Source organism: Neolamprologus multifasciatus, chromosome 7 (assembly GCF_963576455.1).
Source record: "Neolamprologus multifasciatus chromosome 7, fNeoMul1.2, whole genome shotgun sequence".
Lineage (NCBI taxonomy): Eukaryota > Metazoa > Chordata > Actinopteri > Cichliformes > Cichlidae > Neolamprologus > Neolamprologus multifasciatus.
This window is the reverse complement of record NC_140445.1, coordinates 61,732,602-61,745,623: the sequence shown is the minus strand read 5'-3', so window position 1 is coordinate 61,745,623 and position 13,022 is coordinate 61,732,602. Positions and strand designations below refer to the sequence as shown.

General features: G+C 41.0%; 1 protein-coding gene across 1 annotated transcript in view; it reads left to right on the top strand.

Annotated features, from left to right (window-relative positions):
- The window catches only part of abtb2b (ankyrin repeat and BTB (POZ) domain containing 2b), a 52,152-nt gene that overhangs the window by 18,284 nt on the left and 20,846 nt on the right, over positions 1-13,022 (top strand). Inside the window, exon 2 of the mRNA XM_085164824.1 lies at positions 10,883-11,032. Coding sequence (XP_085020950.1) covers positions 10,883-11,032 — 150 coding nt within the window. The remainder of the gene's footprint in view (positions 1-10,882; positions 11,033-13,022) is intronic.

Below are 13,022 nucleotides of genomic sequence, written 5' to 3'. Positions count from 1 at the left end.
GTCACTGTCATGAGACATTCTCGCAAGAAAATCACGGTTTTAGTAACGCAGTAACGCAGCGTTCCTACGGGAAAGTAACGGTAATCCAATTACCGTTTTTGCAATAGTAATCCCTTACCTTACTCGTTACTTTAAAAAAGTAATCAGATTACAGTAACGCGTTACTGCCCATCTCTGATGCTGAGCATCATTCTGATGCTGAATGACAAAAGGTTTGTTTCTACTGTTTCACTTATCTTGAGTTTTTTGTTCACTGTTTAATATTTTTGGATGTTGTGTTGCTTAAAACAGGATCTGATTGATTGCCGCCCTCTGTATCAGTTTGTTTCAGTGAGGGGGAAACAGATTTAGCTTAGAAGTGACAAAGATAAGGAAGCAAAGCAGTGATTGAAAGAGTGAGAGGACCTACAGTACTTATCGTAATCTACCCACCACCCCACCAGCCTTGTTTCCAGCCCCCAGTTTGACTCACTGCATCATGATTTTGCTCGCTGCCTGGGCAAACCCGGAATGTTAATCAGCAGAAAACTGCTTTAGATTTACAAGGGGGAATTTGTATCCGATTATTTGAAAACATCAGACTCCAAAGCCTAACTATCAAAACCACTACTTGGATTATGAGAACCATGCTGCAGTAGAAAAAAGTTTATATCTGAACACAGACATTCAGAGGGATACGGTGTGTGAATTTATCTCCTCAAGCTTTTGAAAGTGTGACTGTCTGTGGACGCCACTCTTGAAATTGTGTTAATTATTCCCCAGACTAATTTGTGAATGCTAAATTTAGTGTGTTTTAAAGAAACAATAAATCAGGGAGCTGAGAGAAATTAGAAGCTCAGTCTAATAAATGGTGAGTCACAAAATGTTTTTTTAAAGGCGTTAGACATAGAGAGGGATTGAAGTGATAATTAAACAGTTCCATGTGCATCGAACTGCCTCGTGCTGCTGGGGGTTATTTCTGTCGTCATCTTCGTGTTTATTTTGGGGGTAGTGTGATAATTTAATGGTGGCAGAAGTACTGCGTTTATGTCAATCAAATTCAAACTAAGGTAGTGGATTCATGCACATCATCAGTGAAGCTGTGAATTGGTCCTGCCAGCTAAAAATCACATTTAACCTTCAAAGTTCTGGCTTTAAGCATCCATCACTCGTCGCGCACGATCTGATATCCTCGTGTTGGTGTTGTTCCCAGATCATCATACTAAAGGTTGTTCCAGGATCAACATTGCAAGTGACCAATCAGAATGTTGTGATGTCATACTTTTGCGACTTCGGGAAAAACCGGCGTAAAACAAAAAACTGTACTTAAGCTGCGAGAAACCGCCTTTGTCCGCCGATCAACGGACCCTAACCCTGACCCTAACCCTTTAATAAACGCTAAGCAGAATTGATATTGTCCTTGCAACATTGGAATTTCATAAATGCAAGAATGGGTTGGTGCGCAAGAGAATAATGTCACAACATTCTGATTGGTCACTTGCAATGTTGATCCTGGAACAACATTTTCATGATGATCTGGGAACAACACCAACACGAGGATATCAGATCATCCACTGGTCGCACACACACACACACACACTCTTGAGGATTGTGATTGTTGTAATATTGTTTCATTTTCGTTAGCATGTGCTCCTGAGAGTTGAGTCAGTGTCGAGTTCAGGTTCAGACCGTTGCTCAATGACCATGTTGTCTGCCATCCAAACTGACTGGCTCTTTGTTCCTACTCTCAAGTTCCAGCTGAGAGAAAATGAGCTGATCACAGAGACAGAAAGGGAGCAATTAGCGCAAATACACACTCACATGCAAACACGTACACAATTTGTACGTGTTTGCCCAGCCTACAGCCCATGAGGAGGTTAACTGTTTCTCTTTTTAAAAGGCCAGCCCTTGATCTGTTACAGGCAATAATGTCCACTCTTATTAAGACCATAAGATAAACACTCAGCGGATGGATCTGATGTTTGAAAAGGACAATAATGAGAACTTGTCTATAAACCTAAGCACAGTTACACTGCTCCTATTATACTTGCACTCCTCTATTTTTCCTGTTTTATTTTTGTATTTTTGTTTAAGGGCTTCACCTCATGGGCATTGATTACAAGAGGGTGGATTTGAGGTTATGTTTATATGTGTGCGTCAGTGTTGGTCAAGTTACTTGAAAAAAGTAATCAGTAATTAATTACTGATTACTTCCCCAAAAAAGTAATCCCGTTACTTTACTGATTACTTATTTTCAAAAGTAATTAATTACTTAGTTACTTTTTAAAAACATGATTTACAACCTGAATAGGTGATAAAGCGATAGATCTTTCAGCCCAATTCTACTTTTTCTACATAATCCATCATACAAAATGTAATCAAATGGAAAAGTCTCTTTTTAAAACTTGTTTTATTAGTTTTAATCTTTTAACTTTATGCATCAAGCAAAAATTTAATTATATGCAACATTCTCTGACTGGAAGAAATTTGTTTAACATTTAAACCTATTTTCTGCACATTCCAGCACATGAAATAATTTTTTTTTTTGTGTTTACACTCACTCATTCAGATGCAAGTAAAACACAGCAGAAAATAAATAAAGTCAAAGACTAGCGGTCCTTTTGCTCTATTTTCACCTGTAAAGCAGGAGTAGAGTAGGCGGAGGTTTATCCCGGTGCAGGTGTGCCGCAGCGGTCAGTGGAAGGATACCGCAGTTTCTCTGTGAGTTTCTCATTACGTCGTAGCTACTCGGTGCTTGCTTGGAAGTTTAGGGTTTTTTTTCGCTGTAAAAAGAAGTTTTCTTCCCACGCACAGCGGACACTAATGTTTTTGTCACTTTTTACGGAATCAAACTCAAAATAAGGTCAGTACTTCCACGCTTTAAACGCTGCACGCTCATACTCTCTCCCGCACTCGATATATTATCCATTGTTGATCTGCACACAGCTGTTGTCACGAAGGTCACACTCGCTTACCTCACTGTCATGAGACATTCTCGCAAGAAAATCACGGTTTTAGTAACGCAGTAACGCAGCGTTCCTACGGGAAAGTAACGGTAATCTAATTACCATTTTTGCAATAGTAATCCCTTACTTTACTCGTTACTTGAAAAAAGTAATCGGATTACAGTAACGCGTTACTGCCCATCTCTGGTGTGCGTAATGACAATCATCCTGTGTCATTAGAGAAACAAGACCAGCTTCCCTGTGCTCAGTTACAGCCTGAGTACTGTACAACAAGCCAGCAAACCCTATAAAACAAGTCATCCAGTAATAGAGCTATAGTGTCCCTTTCCTGCACACTATATGAAGCATATGGAAAAGGGGAGTTCTGAATAAAACGAGCTCACCCCAGGCACCACAGTCAGCCTGGAGTGTAAAATATAAAACATGATTAGAGAGGGTAAGAGAGAGAGAGCAGAGGAAGGCAGAGGATAAAGGGAGAAAGCTGAAGTCATGTTTAGGATTAGGGCTGGTTGTGTGGAGCTTAATGTGATATTTTCAAGTCTGTGGGAAACCGAAGCCAGCCCTTCTGAATCCTGCCACTCCTAATATGAGTGAAAGTGTGTTGGGGGTGGTTGTAGGTATGCTACCGCAGAGCATATTTACAGCTCAATGGTCATATTGTTGCTCTGATGGAACCACTTCATTGGGCTTGTCAGCATGGCTTCGAGCATGTCTAGATGTTAGATCTTTTATCCATCTTGTTGGAGTTTACAAATGAGCAGCACAGTTCATGGTTGAAGTAACACTTGATGTTCAAATAGTAAGACCTAAAACCTTAAGTTCGACATTCTGTTCACATTAGTCGTCCTTACATGGAGGTTCAGATCTAATCTTTCCATTCTGGGTTTTTGGCTTGACTTCTGACAGTGGAACAATGCAGAAATTAGACTTTCAGCACAGGCATTGCAATTACATGTCACACTTTTAAATGCTTGTTTTACTCACTTACTTTTAAGCCAGTTCTAAGGGAGCAGTTGGAGGACAGGAGTAGCGCATTATTACCCTACATATCTTTCTAGTAAAGAAAATAGTTTCTCACGTAACTTTGTATCTTAGTGTGTTCTGTAATTGTTCTCAGTCAGCGACTTCAGGACGCTACATTTACACAGCTGATAAGGTTACTTCCCTTTTTAGCCCCAGCTGAAGACCACCTCTGACCTGTGCCCCCCTAAAGCCAGGGGTTGCCAAAGGTGTCAGAGGGATGTTGGCCAGACCTCACTTCACTTGTCTACCAAGGTCTGTGATTTTTCAGGCTTTGAAAGGTGTGTGACTGGGTGTGTGCATGACTGCGTATGAAAGAGAGGCTCAGCTTCTGTTGCCTTTTAATTCAGAACCATAACGATTTGAACACAAATACTCCAGTGTATGGCCACTTTAGTCAATACTGAGATTCTAACTGTCAGCAGCTTCGACTTATGAATGCTTCTCTGTCCATGCTCCACATAGGTAGCATGAACTTGTATGCTAACTTGTCAAATGCTAGATTATTTTAAGCCCAAATATTAATACCCACTTCAAGTTTCTGAATGGTTCTCTGTCCTACAAAAAAAATCTGTTTAGATAAGATAATTAGGAGGGTTTGCCAGGGCTAGAAAATCCATGTATATTTTTAACACTGTGTACTGTAGTCAGTGGCGCTGACCACAACTAATCGTGGTGATTCAACAGAGATATTCAACATATATATATATATATATATATATATATATATATATATATATATATATACACACACACACTAGGGATGCAACGATACCAATTTTTTCAAACCGATACGATACCGATACTTGGATCTGAGTACTTGCCGATACAGAGTACAAAAACCGATACTTCTACCACACACACACACACACACACACACACACACACACACACACACACACACACACACACACACCCACACACACAAATGCAATGAATTGGAAGACAGATTTTATTTTATTTTATCTCTGCTGATAATAAATAAAATCTTAATAAAAATGACCACAAAAAAATTTCAAGTGAAAAATAAGCACTTCTGTTAAATTATTGCAGAGTCTCCACATTGTAATTTAACAAAATATCACTGAACTATTGGCACTGTCCCGAGCTTTCAGAATAATAATAAATAAACACTTCTGTTTATTTATTATATTTCATATCGCAGCACGAGTATGCTGAGAAGACGGTGCAATCCTATGTTTTCCAGAGCGATAAAATGAGTCAGAGCCTCTGTTATTTTAAGTGCCTGTGGATTTTCTTTTGACATTTTTCTTCGCTTTTTCAAAACCTGAGTTAAAGTTGGCTGTTCCGGTCCACACTGCTGACATTTTGTTTAGCCTAGCTACAGCAGCCTCCAGTTTCTCTTTTTTATCAGTCTCACTCGCCTAAACCATGTGCCTGTTTAGCGTGGGATGTCCCCCTAGTGACCAATCTAAAAAACTACAACAGAAATGACAAGCCACCCTCTGATTAATGAAATAAGATGGTATCGGTTAACTTTTACGAGTATGAGTACACACACATTTTACAGTATCGGCCCCGATACCCGATACCAGTATCGGTATCGGTGCATCCCTAATATATACAGTAATAAAATTGTGTCATCAGTTTTACAGTTATTCTCTCTCTCAAATCCCGGTCAATGCCGTGTTAAAGACGGAATGCCTTGAAACAAAAGAAAGGGGCTGTGCGGGTGACGTTGGAAGTGTGAAAAACAGGTGTTTTGGAGCCTTTACATGTGGAAAACAAGAGGTCAGGTCTATGAGTGAAGGATCACATCTGGCATATGGATTCCACTGGAGAGGAATGAAGCACGAGTGTGGTCGTTTGTGGTGTCAAAGGCAAGAGACGGTGGGAGTGATATACGCCCAAAGACAGCTCTTTCAAACACTGTACTATTGTGTGATTGTCCACATTCCAGTCTCCACAAAGGGACAAGTCTATAGCCTCCTAAACCAGAGTCAGAGCTCCTTCTTTGCCAGGGGAAGTGTCTTTGAAGCCCCCTTTCCTTGACTCTCTGATCCATCCACCCTGTAATGAATGAAGAGGCTGTTAAAGGAGGAGAGGCAGGTGTTTACGTGTGTGTGTGTGAGAAGTCTCAAGTTTTCTATCAGCTCAGTGAGAATATAAAGCAATTTATTGTGTCTTTCACACGCTCTCTTTACAGTAGACAAAACAGATTAACACACACAGACCAATTATGGTCAAAGAATGTATTTTTTGCCAGTGGGAAGAAGAAGTTAAACCAAAAATCTAAAAATCACACAGATGTTCTTGCTTTGTTATGTATGACAGTTATTTTCTGAGAGTTTAAAATGCAGTCTTGCGAAAGCCTGGCATGCCTAACATGCTCTGAATAGGTAAGTTCCCAAGGACGGTGATATGAGAAGCAGTAATGTCCTCCAGAGTTTAGATATCCAACCTATTAATATTGCTACAAAGCATTTCTGCTGAAAACAAGTTATTCAAGTAGAACAAACAGTTGCACTGAGAGATAACACAAGAGTAACAGAGTGAGGGTCAAGGCACAAGAAGGAAGGCAAGGATGCAGCAGCTCTTCCATCAGAGTTTTTGGCATATTGTCCTTGCAGATTGCAGTTTATACTTTAGTTTGTCAATTTTGAAACTGAAACCATGTAACACCACTTATAAAGACACATGGAGTGACAGGCTCCTTGGACTACATTCAAAAAACTTTCTGCACACCAAAGAGTTCGTTGTTGGATTGTTCTGACCTTCTTTCGACAGCATGTCAAACATAGTCGTGAGTGATAGCTTGGCTAAGCTAGGAGCAGCAGTAACGCTCCTGAGAGATGGTTGAGATGGGCTGGGAACTGCCATAGGCTTTGTGGTAAGTTTCAGCTTTGATTTGTTGCCGAGATTCCCCACATGACATTTGCAAGGTCAGCCTCAGAAATGGAACCATAATGACCACAAAAGAATGAATCCCTTGTGTCACTTCTCTTCCCGTGCCTCACTCTCTTCATAGTCTCAGATATTCCTGCCTTTCCCCCCAGTTCCTCTTCAGTTATATTCTTTTTTTTCTCTACATGACTCATTTGTCTTCCTATAAAGCTCTGCGACCCAAGTCCCTCCCCTCATCCTGTCATCTTATCCTCTGCTTCTCCCAGAGAAAAATAATTCACATAGTACTGGAGCTGCTGGTACTCATATTATTTAGTGGTGGTGGAGACAGGCCCTGGTTGGCTTTCAGACCTACATCAGGCCCAAATGACGCAGGCTCGGGTTCAGGGTGAGGCAAGCAACGGGGTGGGACTGTGAGAAACACTAAGTGGTTTTAACCATTTGCCACAGCTTTGAAATATTACAGAATAAATTGAAGCTGTGTTAACGTTTTTAAAGATTCTGCTTCGGATCTTCTTGCAACATGATAATAGGCTTAATATTCTTGAATCGTGTTTAAAGAGCTTCAGTTTTTCAGTTTGAGGCTGGTACGCTTCACAACTGAAACCAGGTCGATGTTAGTAATGGGTTTCTCTTTTTAAGTTAAGATTTTGAGGAAAGAAATAACATCAATTTGACTTTTTTGTTAACAAATCCAACTACAGGGAGTCAAAATAACTTAACTTTTATAGCACTGCTATAAACAAGTCTTGCACCTTCATATTCATATCTTTACTCACCCACAGTAACAAGACAGATCTTTCAAAATTGCTTTTACAGCTCGAACTAAGCTATATTTGAATGAGTTCTTCTGATTGCACATGACAAACAGCATACTACTCTGACACTGAGGCCACTGTGGCTATAGTGTCCACAAAGCATGACTGTGTACACACAGTAAAGCACCTGAGGTGTTTTCCATCTACAGAGGAAGAGAAACTGCAATCATCAGACTCCTGTCTCACATGTATGCAACATGTGTTTTAACAAACTTCCCTCAACTTTCCTTGGAAAGATTGCCAAAGGCCTTTGTAGAATACTGTAGAAACCCCCCAAAGTTGCACATAATGCACATTTGCACTCTTTTATCTGGACAGATGACAGTGTATTGGTGTGTTTGTGCTCATTGGTGATTAGGAATGAGTTGAAGCTTGTGTATAATTTGTTTGTGTGGCATGTAGCAGTAGTAGTCTGCCACAGCCAGCCGTTTCTATTGTGTTGGAATGGGGAGTCAGCACATATAATACGAGTCAGATGGCGCAGAGAAAGTACGAGAGAGAGAGACTAGATTTCCCCTTTGGCAGAAGTCAGTGTATCATGTAGCCTGTGTTGAGTAATCCAGTGCTAACACCTTTAGATATTCAAGCTGTCAGGTCCCCCTGATTACAAATTGCACTGAGGTGACTGCTACTGTCTGGGCGGGGGACTCGTCTCAGTCATAAATCATGCAGCATAATAAGAACAAATCCTGCTAACCTGTTTGGGCAGAGACTCAGTGCAATACAGTACTTACTGAAACACACTGTGACTCTGGCACAGATTTCTATCAATGAGGCAGCATATTTAGAATCAGTCATGATCACATGTCAAAGTTATTTAGTCTTTGATGAACTCCACCCATTGGCGCTGACACCTACATGCACTGCACCCCTTCAACATTTCTAGACATTAGTTGATGGAAAAGCAAAAGTCAGATGCAGTCAGATCAGACACTGAACACCCTATAACCTTAACCCTTTACCCTGTAATCTTTAATTGTGTTGATATGTGAGACACAAGTAATTGTCCAGTGAATTCACAGAGAGCGTTTCTTGTTTCTCTTGCACGCTCCATCCAGGCAGAACCATCACTTAAACCAAACAAAGTGTTTCCTGTAGTGCGAAGCCCTTTGAAGTGGATTATCTTCAGTTAGGTGCTATATGAGAGAAAGGACATCTTGAGACAATGCCCCTATCTTATTCTTCTAACAGTTTACCTCCGAAAATGGCTTGTGGTAGTTGTGTGTCACTTTCAAAGGCCTCTGTTGCCTCTTGTCTATGCTTATATGAAAGACCAGAAACAAGATTGTAAGTATGAAGCCATATTTTTCATATGTGTTTACATCATTTCGAAAATATGAAATATACTGAATATATTATACCCAGACATTTTGGTGTATCTGAAGGCTTTAAAACAAAAGTATATATCCAAAAATGTGTGTGGTTTCCCTTGGTGTTCTTTCAACATTCCTCCTTTGTCTTCCTTGATTCTGTCAGCAGTAAAAGTATCGTTATCTCTTGCTGGCATGTATCACTAAAAGGAAGAGGCTGTAGTGTAAGATGATGGGATTTTTTTTCAACATCCCCCCTCTGATTCCAGTGAGAACACAGAACTTGCCGGAAGCACATGGGAATGTCATTTTAGGGACGGTAGCCCATGTTTTCCCTTTTGGGAGAGAAGGGAGAGTTTGAGATGATGCAGCTTTTTTTCCTCTGGCTTCATAAATAAATCACAAACCTGCTCTGATCATCTTTCCTCTTTTCCATTTCTCTTTTTCATCCTCGGCCATCCCCCCTTATTTCCTCTGGCTTGGCAGAAAGCTTGCTTCATATTCAGAAGCCAAAATAAAAGTTAACTTTCGGGCAGCTAACTGTATTCAGATCAATTAGATGCACAGTAGCTACCTCGGCTTTCAACCAAAAAAACTAAAAACAAACCAGGCAAAACTAATTAAGCTGGGAGCTTTACCCAGGAGATCTTTTCTGAAAGACAGAAAAGGCTACTCTGTGTTCTTACTTTGACTGGTCGCTACTGTTATCCATTTTAGTTGGAACACAGCAATTAGAGCAATGAAAGAACAGGACATTATGTTGTTATGCAAGAAATGATTGTATCTCCTTGCCTGCTCATCTGACAACCAGGTTTTTTTTGTAACATTACATATTCAAACTGTCGGAGATGGTTGGGTTGGACTAACTGGGTGTTTATTCAAAGAGGAAATGCCAAATGTGTTCATGATTGGCCACAGTTTCATCTGTAGCTGTGCCTCATAATTTAGTACAATTAGGAATTTTGTCTCACAACTCGTGAAATTGTATTATTTTAATGTGCTGGAAACAACCATGTTATAATGTTTGCTTATGTATTTCAATTAAGATGTTTCCCGATTAGTTGTGTTTTTTTCACTTCCTCTTTTTGCATGATAAAATCTAAAACTATAAAGGATGTATTTAACAAGTGCTGCTAAGCACGTCCGCTGTGTACAGGGGTAGGCAACTCCAGGCCTCGAGTGCCGGTGTCCTGCAGGTTTTAGATGTGTCCATGATCCATCACAGCGGATTTAAAAGGCTAAATGTCTCCTCAGCATTTCTGAAGTTCTCCAGAGGCCTGGCAATGAACTAATCTTTTGATTTAGGTGTGTTAACCCAGGGTGCGATCTAAAACCTGCAGGACACCGGCACTCAAGGCCTGGAGTTGCCTACCCCTGGGTTATAATGAAGGTTGCTGTCTGTGCTACCATCATTTTTTATCCTTATCTACCAGTATACCTCTGTCTCACTTACTGTTCCTTCATACATCAGACAAATCAGCCTCAACATCATGCATCTACTAACTTTGCAACCCTTATTCTTTTACAGACATACAACATGTGTCTTTTCTGTGTTGTAAAATAGTCACATGTTAGTAACGTTAAAGGCAAGTATTTGGAATAACACAAAACTTTGTTTTGGTTTTACTCAACATGTATCTAATACACTTTTGACTGGTTTTGTTTGCATTAGCCTCATGTCACTACGTGCTCTGTTTACTTTCCTGAATGTGCTGAGAGCAAGGCTCAGATTCCCTTGTGTGTTTGGTTGCCCTCAGTGGTGTGGATTACATGTTATAAGGATTACGACGGCTGCAGTGAGCAAATACCAGTCGTGTATTTCTACAACAGCAGTCCTGATGGATATTTCAGAAGTTATGGACGTTGATTTAAATGATTCATATCATATCTAAATATCTGTTCCTTTTTGCTTTTGTGCCTGTAGGTGTTTTGTCCCTCCCAGCCCATTTCAGTCCCTACACAGAGAACCAACAGTCGTCTGTGGACAGCAGGGAGGATGCTTATGCCCAGCTGGAGCTGAGGACACTGGAACAGTCACTGCTGGCTACCTGTGTAGGCAGCATCTCTGAACTCAGTGAGTATACTTAATGTAAATAGTGTGTGTGGTCCTGATTGAAGCATTTTTTCACATTATGTTTTAATAATGTGAAAAAGGCAGCACGGTGGTTAGCACTGTTGCTGCACAGCAAGAAGGTCCTGAGTTCAATTCCACCATCAGGCCGGGGTCTTTCTGTGTGGAGTTTGCATGTTCTCCCCGTGTTTGTGTGGGTTCCCTCCGGGTACTCCGGCTTCCTCTCACCGTCCAAAGACATGCAGCTTGTGGGGATAGGTTAATTGGAAAAATCCAAATTGCCATTAGGCGTGAATGTGAGCGCGAATGGTTGTCTGTCCCTGTGTGTTGGCCCTGCGACAGACTAGCGACCTGTCCAGGGTGTACCCCGCCTCTCGCCCTATGACAGCTGGGATAGGCTCCAGCGCCCCCCGCGACCCTGAATGTAGCGGATGGATGGATGGATGGATGGATGGATGGATGGATGGATGTTTTAATTGATTAAATTCCTCTGAGCTGTGAAGCTACACAGTATCCTTGCCAGAAAAGACAAGTACCAGTTCCCAGAAATAATAAAATGTCCTGACTTTAAAAAAATGTTGGTGCTTGACCACAAATGCTTTTTTCTTGCTCTTCTCTTAAAGACACAACCTTTTATTTTTTAATTCAACAGAAAATAATAGTTCAGACAGCAAAGTAGGCAGCAAAGATAACATATAATTATCACTTTCTGTCCCGAGTCTCATTGTGTGCCTGAATCTGCAAGTCATCTAATGCCGGCTCTTCTAAAAATAAACAGCGGATCAGTTTATCTACACATGGAGCTCTGGAGAATAAAGTCACAGTGCCTCAGATTGTACATTTGTCATCTGTAATTTATTTGCAAAGCAGTACACAGTCTTTTTTTTTAGTGAAGTTGGTCCACAATGCAACACTTGGACTGTGTCAGCATGCCTCAGACTTTATTGACTTTATTACAGCCTGCTGTCAGTCTGAATACAATTGCATCCGTCTTTTCTTCTGATGTTTTCCTTTGGATTGATGTAGTAATAGAAAGTATGAAGCCGCTGAAAAGCCTGATACTTATTTGTCCATTAGGTATTAGACCTCGAATGATTGGACGGATTCTTTGTTTAAACATAGACAGCTCTAGACATTCATACGCATCGTGGATGGTAAACACAGAGTCATGCAGGCACACAGCTTTACTGTACTCTACAGTACGTGTGGTCTGTTCAAACTGCAGGCTGCGAGGGAGTTGGCGGCAATGAGGGGTAGGAATAACAAGTAAGATAAAAACAGGAATAGAGTTAGTTTGAGAGATGGAAGTTTGTAAGGCAGAGGATTCAATTTAAGGAGCGTGTGGGTTTAGAGGTGTGGAGAGTCAGGAGGAAATGATGGAGAGGTAGAGAGGTGAAGATTGAGAGTTTTGGGGCATGCACAGAGGAAACGTGGATATTAGAGTGGGACGGAGCAGGGATACATTTCCTTCTCTAAATGAGCTAACACTTTGCTGTTTGTTCCTAAAGCACAAGGCCACGGTTCATACACCGCTGAAGTTAGTGAGGCATTAAAAAAGTATACACATGCACTCAGACAAAGACACACTCTTTCTCTCAGTAGTCTCTTTGTGCAACATCTCGCTGGTGGGGTGAATTTGTGCTGTTCTGGGCAGGGCTGATATCCAGACCAGTTCACACCTAGAAACACACACAGGCTTGTGTCCGCTAATTCGCATACACGCAGCAAAAACACGGTGGGTTTGGCACTCTGATCCTAGCCCAAGACACCAGGCAGACACAGGAGCATCTGTACCGAGCTGCCCGGCTTTACTTGATCACTCAACTGGACTTGGCCACACACACAAACACACACCATACACAAACATGGTGGATAACTGATAGTAGGCTACAGCGCATTTCAACTATATGGCCAAAATTGTAGGGGAAGCAGCATAATAAACACACTGGCTATGGGAAAATGCAGCTTTCACAAAGACTCCAATATATCTGTA